The 15,957-nt window shown below is 41.9% G+C and overlaps 1 protein-coding gene across 4 annotated transcripts in view; it reads right to left on the bottom strand.

Annotated features, from left to right (window-relative positions):
• Positions 1-15,957, bottom strand: part of LOC109036912 (CUB and sushi domain-containing protein 1) — a 258,012-nt gene that overhangs the window by 155,150 nt on the left and 86,905 nt on the right. For all 4 annotated transcript variants that reach the window (XM_072304887.1, XM_072304886.1, XM_072304888.1 and 1 more), the window contains one exon: positions 10,910-11,092. In XM_072304887.1, coding sequence (XP_072160988.1) covers positions 10,910-11,092 — 183 coding nt within the window. The remainder of the gene's footprint in view (positions 1-10,909; positions 11,093-15,957) is intronic.

Genomic DNA, 15,957 nt, shown 5'->3' on the forward strand with positions numbered 1-15,957 from the left:
CATTAAAAAGCAACTTTGAACTTTCTTTCCGCCGTAAGGATCCGTGTGATTTCGAAACTTCAAACACGTATTTCTTGAGATAGCACAAAGTTCACTAATGCGCCTTGTCCTCCAAGCCCCTCAGATACTCTTGATTCAATCGGATTTTTGCTTTAATCAAAAGGAAATCCGAATTAAGAAGCTTGGCTCTCGATACAAGAAAAAATCTGATTGAATCCAGAGTATTATTTCTTCTCAAATTTTAAGTGACTGACGTGAGACTGCCGAAGATACGGTTTCTCTGTGATGAAAGATCCTGTATATGCGTTGAGTCAGAATTCGAACTTAATCTCTCAATGAAAAATGCAGGCCAAAGTGTAAATACTAAGTTCACAAAAATCCTAACATACACTGTACAACTCTTGCGATACTGCATCTGACACAAAACCTAAAGAAGGAAAAACAGATTTCAAAACGCTACTGGAACTCATGCTCCAATTTCAGTTTAAAACCTGGTGACAGCGTCGATTTCTTGTGAAACGTAATCGGTATAGTATCAAGATGATACTTTTTAATGAAGTTTTTCAAAGGAAATTACATAATCGTGTAAAAGACATATACAACCTCGTGGTGAAAGTGTTGACTTGTGAGCTAAGCTTCGTGATTGGATGGGTGTTACCATTCAAAAACTGTCACATGTTCAAACACCATATTAACAATCACAGACAAGCAGTTATGTCTCAATCCCATCCGTGAAATGTCTTTCAGGCGGGAATAAACAGCAAACACACTTCAAACTCATCTCTTAGTCGGCACCACTTCGCTATTCCACATCTGGGTCACTGGTGTACTTTGGTTCTATAGAATGATTCTACCTCTGGGTTTACTCAAAGAACCCCCTTCCCCACCTGCCGATTAAAATGCATTCTCTTGCGGATCTCTGGATATAAACCGTAGCTTTTACTTTCATTAGAAAATGTTTGTGGGTAGTTAATGACGTAAGGTACTTTTTCCGATTTATGACGTTGCAACATTCCCACTCCCTAATTGCAGTTTTAGTACAGGACACTGCTTGGCGTTTCTAACTGAAAATTTCATTTGTTTTTATTTTGAATACTTGCAAAAATCGACCAAATTTTTTGAAAGGAACTGTCAGTCATATTTTTGCGAAAAATTAGATTGTTTAAGTTCTTGCAATAAAATGACATTACATTCCTTCATTTAAGGAACAGCGATATGAAAGACTTGAATAACTTGGATACTACCATTTCCGGAAAGGCATCGGCGGAGCTAGAAACTTTTAGGGGAGGGCCAGAGGGCTAGAGGGCACTAAAAGAACACCCATCAAAGGAGATCAGTGGAACTCTCTCAGCTTCAAAGAAGGGTTCGGGGGAGTTTCCTAGCTTCAAAGGGGGACCGGGGGGTCTTCTTCTAGACAATTTTGAGAAATTGAGTCGTCTTAGAAGAAATTTTCAGCTGCTCTATCCAACATATAGATAGCATTCAAATTCAAGAAAAGGGTGAAAAATATGTCGCATCCTTATTTTCCAAAATCCCTCACTGGGAAAAAAAAAATCTCTTAGATTCAGAATTCCAACTCTTAAAATAATCGACCAAAAAAAAAAAAAAAAAAAAAAAAAAAACTCCTTATTCAATCGAATTTTTTCTCTAATCTAGAGACAAGCGCTTCTGCAATTAAGAGTCCACCTCTACATCAAACTCTCCATGCAAAGATAGGGAGCAAATGCATTGACAGGGCTGCCACTTTATTTGGGGACTCCACAACTGAAAACACGGCAACCCTGCTAATGTTTTTGCTCCTTATCTTTGCATGGAGTTTGTTTTGATGTAGATGTGGACTCTCAGGATAGCGTGGGATATGCCCTCCATTTTGGCCTCAACTTGAGAGCTTTTCTTGAGCTTGGGAGTTGATTTCAGAGAAAACCAGTGGCACAATCGCGTTTCTCGCGAACTTTTACGTAAGAATCAACAGTCAAATCGCAAATTCCTCACACATGCAACATCTCCATTGTCTGAAAATTTTGGAAAATAATATTCACAACTTTTCCAGAAATTTCAATTTGTATCGGAAGAAATTTGGCAACGTCTTTCGGCTCATACGGCGTTTTTCCTTAGCACGGCAGAGTGGGCGCTGTCTGCGCCATCAAACTCGTTCCGCGCTCGAGTAAGAAAAAACCGAAAATTGCGGTAAGAGGCTGAAGCTGCAATAACCCCCGCTTTAATTGATACGCGACTTTCGAACGGCGGCAGCGGGAACCGCAGCGCAGTGCTGCCCTCGGCGGCGAAAAAGCCGAGCGTCGGCGCTCGGCCGGGGATTTCGGCGACTTTCCACGGCGCGCGGCAGCGTCTCTCGGCTTACATTAGTGCAAAACTATGTAATCTTTCCTCATGCAGAGCAGCATAGCTCCGGTGAAATTGAAGGCTCGACCTACATCCACCGCAGCGCCGCGCCGCGCCGCGTCGGCCGGGCTTACATGATGCATCGAGAGTAGCAGAGGAGAGTTTTACATAAGAATTCGCTCCCCGGGTCTCCACCATTCCCGCAGCTCTCCCTGACATCGAGGAAAATCTCGCAGACGAAGGAACGTAACTCCATTCCGAGGTTGCAAAATTGACTTAAGCGACTAGATTTTTCTGAAATTTCCATGATTTTTCGATTGAACTACAGAAAAATGAGTGAAAATTTCAGTTAGGGATGCCAAAAAGTTTTTCATAGAAAATGGAGATGTTGCATGTGTGAGGAATTTGCGATTTGACTGTTGATTCTTATGCAAAAGTTCGCGAAAAACACGATGGTGCCACTGGTTTTCTCTGAAATCATCTCCCAAGCTCAAAAAAAGCTCTCAAGTTGAGGCCAAAATGGAGGGGATATCCCACGCTATCCTGAGAGTCCACCTCTACATTAAAACAAACTCTCCATGCAAAGATAGGGAGCAAATACATTGACGGGCTGCCACTTTATTTGGGACTCCGAAACTGAAAACACGGCAACCCTACTAATGTATTTGCTCCCTCTCTTTGCATGGAGAGTTCGTCTTGATGTAGAGGTGGACTCTCAGGATAGCGTGGGACATCCCCTCCATTTTGGCTTCAACTTGAGAGCTTTTTTTAAGCCTGGGAGTGGATTTCAGAGAAAACCAATGGCGCCATCGTATTTCTCGCGACCTTTTACACCGGAATCAACAGTCAAATCGCAAATTACTCACACATGCAACATCTCCATACAGTTTACGAGTGGAAAATTTCTGCAAAAGGGATCACTGCGGGCTGAGTGTTGAAAATAATAGACAAAGAAGACATAGGGAGTATGAAGTGATCATATTGACTGAAACGGGTGGTTCTCATAGACTAAGAGAGAGAAGCATTGGACTAACTAAAGGGTTTCTCGTGGGTTGCCGTTAGAAAGTTTAGAACCTACTTCCTTCATCCATCGCAGCCACCCGCTTCCACCAATAGGATCCCTCCATATCCTTTTTGTCATCTTTGTCCACAGCTTTGTCTACCAATTTCAGTGATCAGCTCGCTGGAAGAAAGCCTCTCGGATCCAGAGTTCGGACTCTTAAAAATGTCACAAGAAAAATACTCTTGCTTCAATCGAAATTTTGCTCAAAACACTCTAAGAAATTCTGCTTAAACTAAAATTCTGTCGATTCAAGCAAACATCCGATTGAATCAAGAGTATTTTTCTTGTCGAATTTATAAAGAGTCTGGGCTCTGGATCCGAGAGAATTTTTATCCACTGATCATCTCCTCAAGAAGTTTAAAAACAACTAAGTGGCTATAGAGTGAAATAGAGCCTTGAGTGGTTTTCCGAATGAACCCCGCCTTTCCAGCACTGCCTGACAAACTCCTTCAGAGTGGAGTGGGAGGAGGAGAGGGGGTTAAAAGCAGAAAAACGCAAGACGGGTATTTTTTTACGGATGGCTCGCAAAAGTTTATGGGTCAGCTGACTCACGGAACTTTTTTATCGGATATTTTCATCGGGAACGTTGATTGATTGATAAGCACGTTCGGGGCAAGGAACCGTTTTCGATTGATAGCCTTGAAAATTCGACGAATTATTTCACCCACTGAATGATTTCATTCATCCTTTTTAGAACCGGTGTACTAGACTGCCGGTTAAGGAAAAACAACGCAAGAGCATTCGAATGTTGTCAATTTTCTTCCAGGAATTATTCATTCTAGAGGAAAGTCATGAATATTTTTCCTTGGAATTGCCGGACTTTTTAGATCAAATTACGAACAATATTCTCTGTAAATCATAAGACGAATATTTACAAATTTCTAGAAAATGCACGGTTCGTCAAAGGGAATTTGGCAACGTTTAAAAGCTCATACGGCGTTTTTCCTTAGCATGGCAGTAGAGGTTTCAAATCTTTCTTCTCGCGCGTCACTATGCAGCCGACATTTTTATGTTCAAGCTGCGTTGCGATTTCTGAAAAAATAATCTGTTTATTACTTCAAGGAGACAGAAAACTCTCCGAAAAATGGCAACACCTACTCAACATTCTACGATTCCGTTGAGTCCGTGGGAAACTCTCGAATCTGCGCGTAGGAAGCCTGTGAAAATGAACATAAAATGCTCGTAAAATGCAAAAACAAATTCGCAGTTAGGTGGCCTCCACTATCTGGCGAATCTGAATCGAACAATGCCCTGACGACCCTTAATTTTTAGAATAGCGCCAACGGATTGCACTGCTCATAAAATTAGTCGAAGGATTTCGAATTACAAGTTACGACTGTAACCTTTACAAATTTGCCCCTGAAGGCTTCTCTGTCTGATATCATGTTGGGCCGATGAAGCTTGTTTCTGAGTTGTGTTTACTTCGTTTCATTAGCTTTCCAGAAAAAAGAATTGAGGCTTATTTGATTATAATCATTGAGAGCTCCGAAGATAGCATTTGGTTGCAGTCAGTTTGCCAGAAAATGATGGAAAGGCGGGGTTCAACCGAAAAACCATCTCCATTTAACTCAATATAGCCAATTACTTGTTTTTAAACTTCTTGAGGAGATGATCAGTGGATGAAAAGTTTCTCGGGTCCAGGTTTTTTTCTAGTGAGACGAATTTTTGCAGAAGTACCTACTGAAACAAATTAATTGAAAATGTCCATATCATCCTTCGCATTGGGTTAGTACCACAATTTTAGGGGACAACCCCTAATACTTTACTTCCCGTGAGAATATTAAACAAGAAACGCAAAGTTTAGTGACCCATCCAGAGTTTTTCGAAACCGAGATCCTTTTGCCCCTAAACGGTTCGTACACATATTAACTCTTTTCCTCGTTAAAAAATTCTAGCAAGCACGTAGAGAGCCGTTCGGACAATTTAACCGGAGACACAAAACGGTACACGGATCCCGGTGCTGGGGCGCGCCCGGGGCGGAGGGCCCAGGGGGGGGGGGGGGTCTCGTCGAGGGGGCCCACTCGAGCCGTGCGGCGAAAATCCCGGGCGGATTTAGGGCGACAAAAACGGTTAATGAGTCATACGCGGCCCCGTTATAAAATGGTCGCGGCGCGGGGCCCGTTGGATGGGGCGCGTGGCGGGCATCGGTGTCGCCGGTGTCAATAGCCGCGGTCACGAACGCGGTGACGATTGGGACGCCAAGGACGCACCGGCCGAAAGCCTGGTCAAGGTCGCCTCGGCACACATTTCGCTGCCCACGGCCCGAGGCGCCGGGCAGTGAATGCCGAAACCGCGGGTTGATGAGCGGCATCGATTAGAGTCCCTTTATACTGAGAGTCAAGACAATGCGAATCCATTTCTGATTAATTAACCGGATTTTAGGCCTCCACAGTGTCACAAACGGGAATAAAGATTACATTTTCACCAATTGCAAAGATTATAATCCGGAATGGACCGAGGAATTTCGGGTTCGACAAGGAACAAACGGAATGAGAGAAGGAACGGAGAAAGGAATTTAAGAATGAGCCGATCAAAGATTACGGAAAACGTTCAATTTGTGTAATCTTTATTCCCGTTTGTGACTCCATGAGGGGTGTTGTCTTGACTCTCAGTATAAAGGGACTCTTGCATCGATTAGCGCGATGAATACTCCAAGGGTCATTACCACACGGCAAAGAAAAAAGAAGTTCGATTGTTCGAGCTGTGTGCGTTTGGTGCACTGGAAAAAAAACACATTGGATCTAGAGTCCAGACTCTTGAAAACATTGACAAGAAAAAGGACTCTTGATTCCAGCAGATTTAAGCTTAAATCAAAAGGAAATCCGCTCAAATTAAGATGCTTGGTTCTTGATTTAAGCTTAAATCCGATTGAATCAAGAGTATTTTTTCTTGTCGATGTTTTTAAGAGTCTGATTTCTAAATCCAATGTGTTTTTTTCCCAGTGCATTGAACGGTGAAACTAGAAAAGCGGGTATCTTATTTACTTATGGGAAATAAAACACATTGGATCTAGAGTCCAGACTCTTGAAAACGTTGACAAGAAAAAGGACTCTTGATTTAAGCAGATTTAAGCTTAAGTCAAAAGGAAATCCGCTCAAATTAAGAGGCTTGGTTCTTGATTTAAGCTTAAATCTGATCGAATCAAGAGTATTTTTTCTTGTCGGTGTTTTTACGAGTCTGGACTCTAGATCCAATGTGTTTTTTTTTTCCAGGGTGCGTCCTATGCAATCTGACGCACGAAGACAACTGCCGTGATAGCGATGAGAGCAGTAAGCGTCTAATTTTCGAAATCGAGTTCCCTTCACAATTCGTCTAATCTCTTTTATATGAAATCACTGAAATACCTAAAACAGCAAAATTGATCTTACTCGCATAAAAACGAGGAAAATTTGGCGAGAAAATATACTCTTGACTCAATCGAAATTTTGCTTGAAACACTAGAAGAAATTCTGCTTAAATCAATAGGCCGTCGATTCAAGCAAACATCCTGAAGGTATAGTTTCGACTTTCCTATTGTTTTTGTGAACGAGGAGTAGAAAGACATTTGAGGGAAGTTGTAGAGACCATTAGGGTGTTTTCTGCTGACAACATAAAACATATGTATGGAAAAATAATGTAGTTAGACTGACTCCCGGTCAAATCCTTCAAATATTCATGACGTGAAACTGAGAGTTGATTTCCAAACCCAATTTCTACATACAGTGAGGAAGATATTGGTGCGATGTCTAAAACATTGTTCGTGCGAGGAAAGATGTTTTCTTGTGATAACATTTCACTCTCGACACTGTCCGATTCAATTTCTTTCCGCAAACTAAACCTTAAATGTGAAAACAGCATAACAACGATATAATCCAAATGTAAAACCCCGGTGATTACACCCAGGTCTTCAATTTCAATTTCAATCCTCATCAGTAGCGAGGCGTGAACGATCGATTATCGATATTTCCCCATTTGAAGCTACGATGAAGAATCGATTATTAAGGTGTTCGTTGCGGACACCCTGCCAATCGATACATTTCCATAGGTTTAAATAGGCTTGATCGATGTATCGCAAATCACGGCGGTCCGACAACGCCCGGCGCAGCGAGGAAAGCTGTTTTCTTGTGATAACATTTCACTCTCAGCTCTATATCCGATTCAATTTCTTTCCGCAAACTAAACCGTAGATGTGAAAACAGCATATCAACGATATAATCCAAATGTAAAACCCGGTGTTTATACCCAGCTCTTCAATCTCAATTTCAATCCTCGTCAGTGGCGAGGCGTGAACGATCGATTATCGATATTTCCCCATTTGAAGCTATGGTGAAGAATCGATTATAAGGTGTTCGTTGCGGACACCCTGCTAATCGATACTTTTCCATAGGTTTAAACGGCAGCTCAATCGATGTATCGCGAATCACGGCGGTCCGACAACGCCCGGAGCAGCGAGGAGAGTGATATGACTTGCAAGTTCTCACACTGGATCGCATCGCATTGTCGCGACCGCGCGCGGCTCGTGTGAACGTGGTCGCGGATTCGCACCTCCGACAATTCAACTTTCTTCTCAGAGCTCCTCCCGAGCGCGGGTAAAAGCGCGGACCTGCGCGAGCTTTTCGTGGGGAGGATACGCGGTTTTCCTTTGACGAGACGGATTTCCAGAGAAACCTAGGGCGCGGTCCCACAATTTCAGCCCCGCCACGCGGAGATTCATTTTCAGACATAAATTGATAAATGCTCCTCTGACGGTGCGCGCAACCGGTTGTTTTTTCGAGTGCTGACTTGGCACATCGAGCGGGGACTTAACTTCCGCGAACTACGATCAAAACACGAAAAATTCGTAAGTCGATGTTCTTTGGCAAAAGAAATTATAGCCAAAATGTGCTTGATCTCTACTGGTTTATTTTTCTTGCCAAGCGTTTAAGTCTCCAAGATTGCATGAAATGCGTGGGGATTAGAGCCTCCCAAAACAAGCTCATTCCTTGCCTCAAAAGAAATTATAGCCAAAATGTGCTTGATCTCTACTGGTTTATTTTTCTTGCCAAGCGTTTAAGTCTCCAAGATTGCATGAAATGCGTGGGGATTAGAACCTCCCAAAACAAGATCATTTGCCTCTTTTCTGCAAAGGTGTATTCAAAGCTATTTCCTGAGATTAGCTTGGCCCCAAGTAGGGTTCGATAATCTCTGCGACAAAAACTCCGCGAAAATTGTGAAAAATTTTCCACAATTTTAAGTCCGTAAAAATTGTGGAAAGCCATCGGACTTCTTCCCCTTTCTTTTTCTGGCGATGTCCGGCATAGAAATAGTTAAATAAGTGTCGATTGAGCCCTTTCTGCTGCCATTATAAAATTTTCTTGCCACCGGTTGACCAAAAGACCTGACGGCTGAAAAAATAAAGGTCGTCACTTTCTGTGGAAGCACTTTTTCAGCTCGCGTGAAATGGTGGAAAGCAATTAAGGTTTATCGACCCCCGACTCCAAATTTTCAAGGAGTGTGGGAGTTTTGTATTTTGTCTTCCCATTACAAAAGAGGGTTTTAGAGGATGGTCTTAGAAAACTATTGGAAAATTACCTGTTTTAGATTCATATTTGAGGAATATTATAAAATTGAACAAATTAGGTCGCGCAAAATTTAGTCGAGTTGATGCCTGTTAAATTCGCTTACTCGCCGTTGCCACGCAGACATCAGTCAAAAACGATTCGAAATCATTCACTGGAAAAAAAAAAAAACACATTGGATCTAGAGTCCAGACTCTTAAAAGCATTGACAAGGAAAAATACTCTAGTTTTACTCGGATTTAAGCTTAAATCAAAAGGAAATCCGCTCAAATTAAGAGGCTTGGTTCTTGATTTAAGCAAAAATCCGATTGAATCAAGAGTATTTTTTCTTGTCGATGTTTTTAAGAGTCTGAACTCTAGATCCAATGTGTTCAGTGAAAAAAAATCTCGGTGTATTTACTAAGAAAAGGGTAAAATTACCAAGAATTCAGGGTTCTATTTGATCCCAGTTTTTTCTTGGTAAAATTACCATTTATGGAATTGGTAATTTTACCGAGAAATCTCGGTAAAATTTTTGAACTTTCTCGGTAATTTCACTGGACCTTGGTAAAAACGCCAATATTTTTTATCGACTGTGGTAGAATTACCCAGATGAAATGGCAAAGTTTCCGGGAATCGATTACCAATAAAAGTGGTATTCTTACCTGAAAAAAACAGTAAAAATACCGGTTTTTAGGTAAGCCTACCAGTCTGTCTTGGTAAAATTACCAATAATTGGTAAAAAAAGTGATATGGTAAAGGTACCAACGGACCTGGTAAAAACGCCGAAAATTTTTTTTCAGTGTTTTTTTTCCCACTGAATATTTACGAGCACGAAGCGGCAATAACCCGCTGAAAAGCACGCGAGTACTTTGAGCTCCGTTCGAGAGTAATTCGTATCATAATTGATATTTTATTTATTTCGGGCCGCTCTGCATTCTCTAATTAGCACCCTGGCCGAAGCCCCGCCTCGCCCCCCCCCCCCCCCCACCTGACCCCCTCGGGAGCTCCCTCTAAATTGTTCACGAAACGTTCGCACGGAATGCCGAGCGGACACGTTTTGAAGAGGCTGCGCGGGCCATTGTTAACGCGCTCTGATTTATCGCCCACTTTCCCGTTGGATTCCCGATTAATTCGAGGTTTTCTCGAGGAGATCCGGCAACGTCGTGGAAGGTGAGATCCATGGAGCCGCGGGCCGGCCGCACTTCTCACTTCGGAGTACCGTTTTTGGAGGAATTTATCAAATTAAGAGATGCAAAGTTGCTCGGACGTCCCCGGAAGGAGACGGTTTAAACCGAACCGACGTTGTCAAATTTTTACCCCCTGGATCCGCCTGTGTTGGGAAATTCATGAACACTACTGTCGTGATAGCGAAGAGAGCCGTAAGTGAAAATTTTCGAAATCGAGTTTTCTTCAAAATTCGTCTAAACTCTTTTAAATGAAATTACTGAGACAGGTAAAACGGCAAAATTCATCCTAATTTAATGGAAACAAGACGTATGAGAAAGCCGTAAGTGCACAAAAAATGACATAGTCTTTTTCAAGACAGCCGCAGGTGCATGAGAGCCAATGAAAACAATGCTTTCCAGAAAGGTGCCGCCCCCTTCTGCCAATTTCTAACCTGAAAATGTGTTTGTTGTGCGTCCAAAACGCAACCACGAAAGCATGCAGAAGATAGCACTTACGGCTGTCTTGCCTAACAATAACCTAGCATGAAAATGAAAAATACTCTTTTTATGTAACGGAAATAAAATCAGTCGATTTTAAATCATCTATACGATTTCTAGGAGTCTTCTGGACGATTAGTGGCAATTTGACCAAAAACGAAGGCTTCTTTCAATAAAATGTTCTTGTCAGAAGCTTCTGGGCCTGTTTTCTCAAAACTTCATTTTTGCACTTACGGCTCTCTTCGCTATCACGGCAGCTCTGTATCCGCCTGTGCTGGGAAATTCATGAACTAATTTTGCCTGTAAATGAACAATAAACTTACCACAAAATGGGATTCCTTCGGGGACCCACTGTCCAGTCTTGTCGCAGACCCTCCTGGAGGGCCCGAGGAGTTCGAAGCCCCGTTCACACGTGTAAGTGGCCACGGTGCCCACTCCCAACGACTCGTTCGAGAAAAACACTGACGAGTGAGCCGGAGCCCCCGGAAACCGACATCGGGCTTCTCCTGAAACAAACAAAAACAACAAAAATCAGTCATTTTGAACCTTGTCTGCGTATTCCATTAACATGGATTCAAATAGGACATTCACACTGAAAAAAAAAATCTCGGTGTATTTGCTAAGAAAAGGGTAAAATTACCAAGAATTCAGGGTTCTATTTGATCCCGGTTTTTTTTCGGTAAAATTACCATTTATGGAAGTGGTAATTTTACCGAGAAATCTCGGTAGAATGATTGATCTTTCTCGGTAATTTTGCTGGACCTTGGTAAAAACGCCAATATTTTTTATCGACTGTGGTAGAATTACCGAGATAAAATGGCAAAGTTACCGGGAATTGATTACCAATAAAAGTGGTATTCTTACCTAAAAAACCAGTAAAAATACCGGTTTTTAGATGAGCTTATCAGTCTGTCTTGGTAAACTTACCAATAATTGGTAAGAAAAAGTGAGATGGTAAAGGTACCAACGGAACTTGATAAAAAAGCTGAGAATTTTTTTTCAGTGCATTCATGATTCAACAAGGATTTCATAAAAAAAACGAAGAGGTGACTATCATGATCGAAAACTTTCAGTTACAGCGTTGCGCGGTCAATCAACACGAGTTCATTTTTCTTAACGAGCGTTAGAGTCTCCAAGATTATACAGGGTGTCTCAATCCCAAAAGCCCTTACTTCGTCTATTTAAATTTTTTATTAGCTTTTGAAACGAAACTTTGGGAATACTTCTCGGGCACAGAGAATTACTAACTGTTCCGCGTATCAAAAATTGATGGGGGTGACTTGTCTCAGAGGATGCCCCCAAAATTTTTGGATACGCCAAAAAGAGAATTCTTTTTGACCTAGCAACATTCGCCAAGTTTCGTTTCAAAAGCTCAGTTAGAACACATTTTCAAAGAGAGGGGCGCGGGGTGAGGGTGTAAGGACTCGAGGGACAATCTGTATACTTTAGACCTACGGCAAAAGAAATTATTGATTCTGTTACAAATGTCGAATAATTAAAAAAACAGCTAAGATCAAGATCCTAAAGTCTTTTGCATTTAATGTTGCAAAAAAGAGCCAAATCGCCTAACATTTTTTCCCAAAAAAAATATTATCTCATAACACCGGATGCCGTACGGATTTTGAACAAACCTAAGATTCACCTGCCCTGAAAGATCTTCGCAAACTATAGCTATTGCAAGGGGACAAGTAAATGTTCCCGTCATAATAGATTACGACATAATCTTTCGAACATCATCCACGGCAACGGAAGCACCCATCTACGCATTAAAATGTACTTTGCTCGAAAATAGCTGCGAAGAAAATGGAGAAAAACGAGCAAAGCGGGAAAATTGTAAAGATTGCGCAATCCGTGAAAGTCGCGTGGATAACGATGCTCTCGGTATCACAAAAGCTTTGGTCTATCCACGGCTGCCAAATTTAACATGTTGATGCAACCGAGAGTCTCATTTTGTGACGGATCCAGGCAAAATAGCCTCTAAAATGGGGGGAAAATTAAATTGGATACCATATCACAGTTTACAGAGGTTCAATAAAGTTCTATAACATTGAGGTTTGCAGACATTTTGAACGAGGGGAGGGGGGGGGGTCGATTATCTTTAACCTACCCACCGCGGGGCCTGGGGAATATTTTCTTTTGTTTTTTTACTTTCTCGCTACCCTAGTTTTATGTCCGGCACCCTACTCTTGGTATTCAGCTTAAATTTTGATAGAGCGATTCCTGAGGAATATTAAATACCACAGACATTTCTGACCTAACTAACCTAAAATATTCTACCTCATTTCTGTCATCGGTTCCAAAACATCGAAGCCTTCAAACTAGGTCACCGAGCCTCGGTCCATTTCTGCGAGGAATCCGATCCGACGATCCCCGAACTCCGGACGTCCGCCATGAATCCGGGGTCCGCCCGTGAGGAGAAGTCGGAGGGGTCGGAAGGAAGGGGGGGTGCTTCTACGCAGGACGGAAAACCAATATCCACGACGCGACGCGACGGCTAACATATTCATCTCGATCATGAAAGTGAAATTATCTGCTCATCAATTGTCAGGCGAGCTCATTAAAACCGTATTAGCTCTATTGAATACACAGACGCCACCGCGCCGCGACGCCGTGGTGGGTGCGCCAGAGGAGGAGGGGGTCTTTTCACACCGTTTCCTCATCCCGCGTCGATCGGGTCCCGGCGGCCGGAAAACGGGAGGATGCAATTGCTACTTAGAATTCCTGGCCATTGGAGAATACGTGTGAGAGTGTGTGAGTAATATCTCCCAAGAACAAAGGGAAGCCGCCGGGCTACGTTTGGCGGGTTGCATACGTTTCCGGTTATCTCCCATACATTTAGTACAGTGACATACATTTAATACTTTTTTCCATAATTTAAAATGTGATTCTGCCGAACAAATTTGTTTCTTTCGATAAAACTTGCCAAAATATTCAACTGAAAATTCCACGCCTAGAATAAATTCACTTTCTCATGTAAAAAAATCAACTTTTTTAAGTCCTCCGCTATACGATCCCGTGTGTTTTCGGGAGTTACGAACATTTAACCTCAAACCCATGGCCAGGTATTGGGAGATGGTATTGGAGGATGCGACGCGACGAAGCGTCGCACAGTGTATCGAGTCGATGAGAGAGGTCGGACAAAATTTGGAATTTTTAAAAGCTTGTAACTCCGTTTATACAAAACTATGAGGTCCTGGAAGTGGCTTTATGGAATTCTTCGTAAAATTTTCTTCTGTGAGCACCCCTTAAAATTTATGATATGCCGAAATAAACATCAAATTTTGCAGTTTCAGTCAAAATTTTATGTTCGACCTCTCTTATTGACTCGATCCACTGTGCGTCGCACAGTGTATCGAGTCAATGAGAGAGGTCGGACATGACTTCTATAGGACTTGATGTTTATTTTGTCACATTTTAAATTTTAAGGGGTGTTCCTGGAAGAAAATTTCACGAAAAAACCAATGGAGCCACTTTTAGAACCTCAAAATTTGTAAATGGAGTTACAAGCTTTTAAAAATTCCAAATTGTGTCCGACCTCTCCTATTGACTCGATCCACTGTGCGTCGGCGATGACGACTGATGCCAGATCTCGGTCGGTAGTTCAACTCTTCATGTGTCGTAGATAGTCATTTCGACGGTTGAATCTGACCGATGGCATGTTGGTGGCTCGCCGGGGTGGTATCAAAAATTCTACCATACTACTTGTAGAATAAAAAGAATTGCATGTTCAAAATTTCCATCATAGGCGGATCCATGCACATTTCAAACGGAGGGGCCGGAGTTGGGGGTTCGGGGGGCTTCTTCCAGGAAATTTTCGAAATTTTAAAGCATCATGCAGTTTCCTGTCAATTTCGTCATGGAGAATAATTATCGAATACAAGCGACCTTTCTTCTTTCTTCCTCTGTTCTTTCCTTCTATCCCTTTTTCTTCCTGCTTTTTTTCTGACGAACGGGAGAGGGCTTACGCCCCTTCCCCCCCCCCCCCTTAGATCCGCCTATACTATCAATCAAAGAAACATGAACAGTTTAAAGGGACGCACTGGGTCCTCTTATATTTCTTACCAAGCGGTCAAGTCTCCAGGATTGTACCAAGTGGTCAAAAAATAACCGTCGTGCTATTCATAGAATAAAAAGTCTTACGTATGCAAACTTTCCGTTAGAGACATGAGCTGTTAAGAGGGACACCGGGTCCTCCTATATTTCTTACCGAGCGTTTAAGTCTCCAAGATTATATGCAGTGGTAGAAAAATTACCGTCGTTCTGTTCGTAAAAGATCTCACATATTCGAATTTTCCATCAAAGCAGAGCTGTTTGGAGGGCCACAAGTTCCTTTTATATTTCTCACCTAGCGTTTAAGTCTCCAAGATTATATGGAGTAATCTAAACGTACTTACACTATATCGGAAATGATGGATTCGGCTGTGAAAATAGATTTGTTTATCGATAGCGTTCAAAGGTATTATGTCATTGTTTGAATCCAAGACTATATTTGTGTCGAATAAAGTTCGTCAAGTAAAAAAAAACTACTAAAATTTCCAGTTGGAAACTTCGTTGAAATGTAGTTATGTTCTTTTGTAAAATTGGATTGATCGTTCCACTGAAAACTTTGTGTTAGACTCACACTGGTAAAAAAGCAGCTTGGATTAAGAGTCCAGACTCTTAAAAACATTGACAAGAAAAAATATTCTTGATTCAATCGGATTTTTCCTTGAATCGAAGAGCCAAGCCTCTTGATTTGAGCGGATTTCCATTTGAATCAAAAGTATTTTTTCTTATCGATGTTTTTAAAAGTCTGGACTCTAGATCCAAGCTACTTTTTTCTACCAGAGCAGGATTGCTAGTCAGTTGTGTCCAAACATTTCGAGAAGCGCTGGGACCTTGTTTTTGGCCAAAAAAGTAACTGGAGCGGTGGATCAAAGATTACGGCCCCGAATTTATCATGTAACGAGCGTTTAGAGGATTCGAGAACGGTTGGATCGTGCCTTATTTGATCAAATTGGCGGATAATAAAAACCTCGGACCATGATTCGATCTTCGTTCAAAGAACGTGACATTCGTACCGTCACGTTCGTCATGAGATGATACACGATCACCGGAGGAGGACAATGCAAGGTGGCGTCTATTCGCAACAGACGTTTTCTTAAGGCGTATGAAGAGGTTTTAGGAGGACCCAGACATTTTCGCGCTAATAGTGGTAATCTTGAAGAGTACGAGGACTGTGTGACCTATTGAACGATTGCGTCCTGCGCTGGAAGAAAAAACACATAGGATCTAGAGTCCAGACTATTAAGAACATCGACAAGAAAAAATACTCTTGATTCAATCGAATTTTTGCTTAAATCGAGAACCAAGCCTCTTAATTTGAGCGAAT

This window comes from Bemisia tabaci, chromosome 10, assembly GCF_918797505.1.
Source record: "Bemisia tabaci chromosome 10, PGI_BMITA_v3".
Classification (NCBI taxonomy): domain Eukaryota; kingdom Metazoa; phylum Arthropoda; class Insecta; order Hemiptera; family Aleyrodidae; genus Bemisia; species Bemisia tabaci.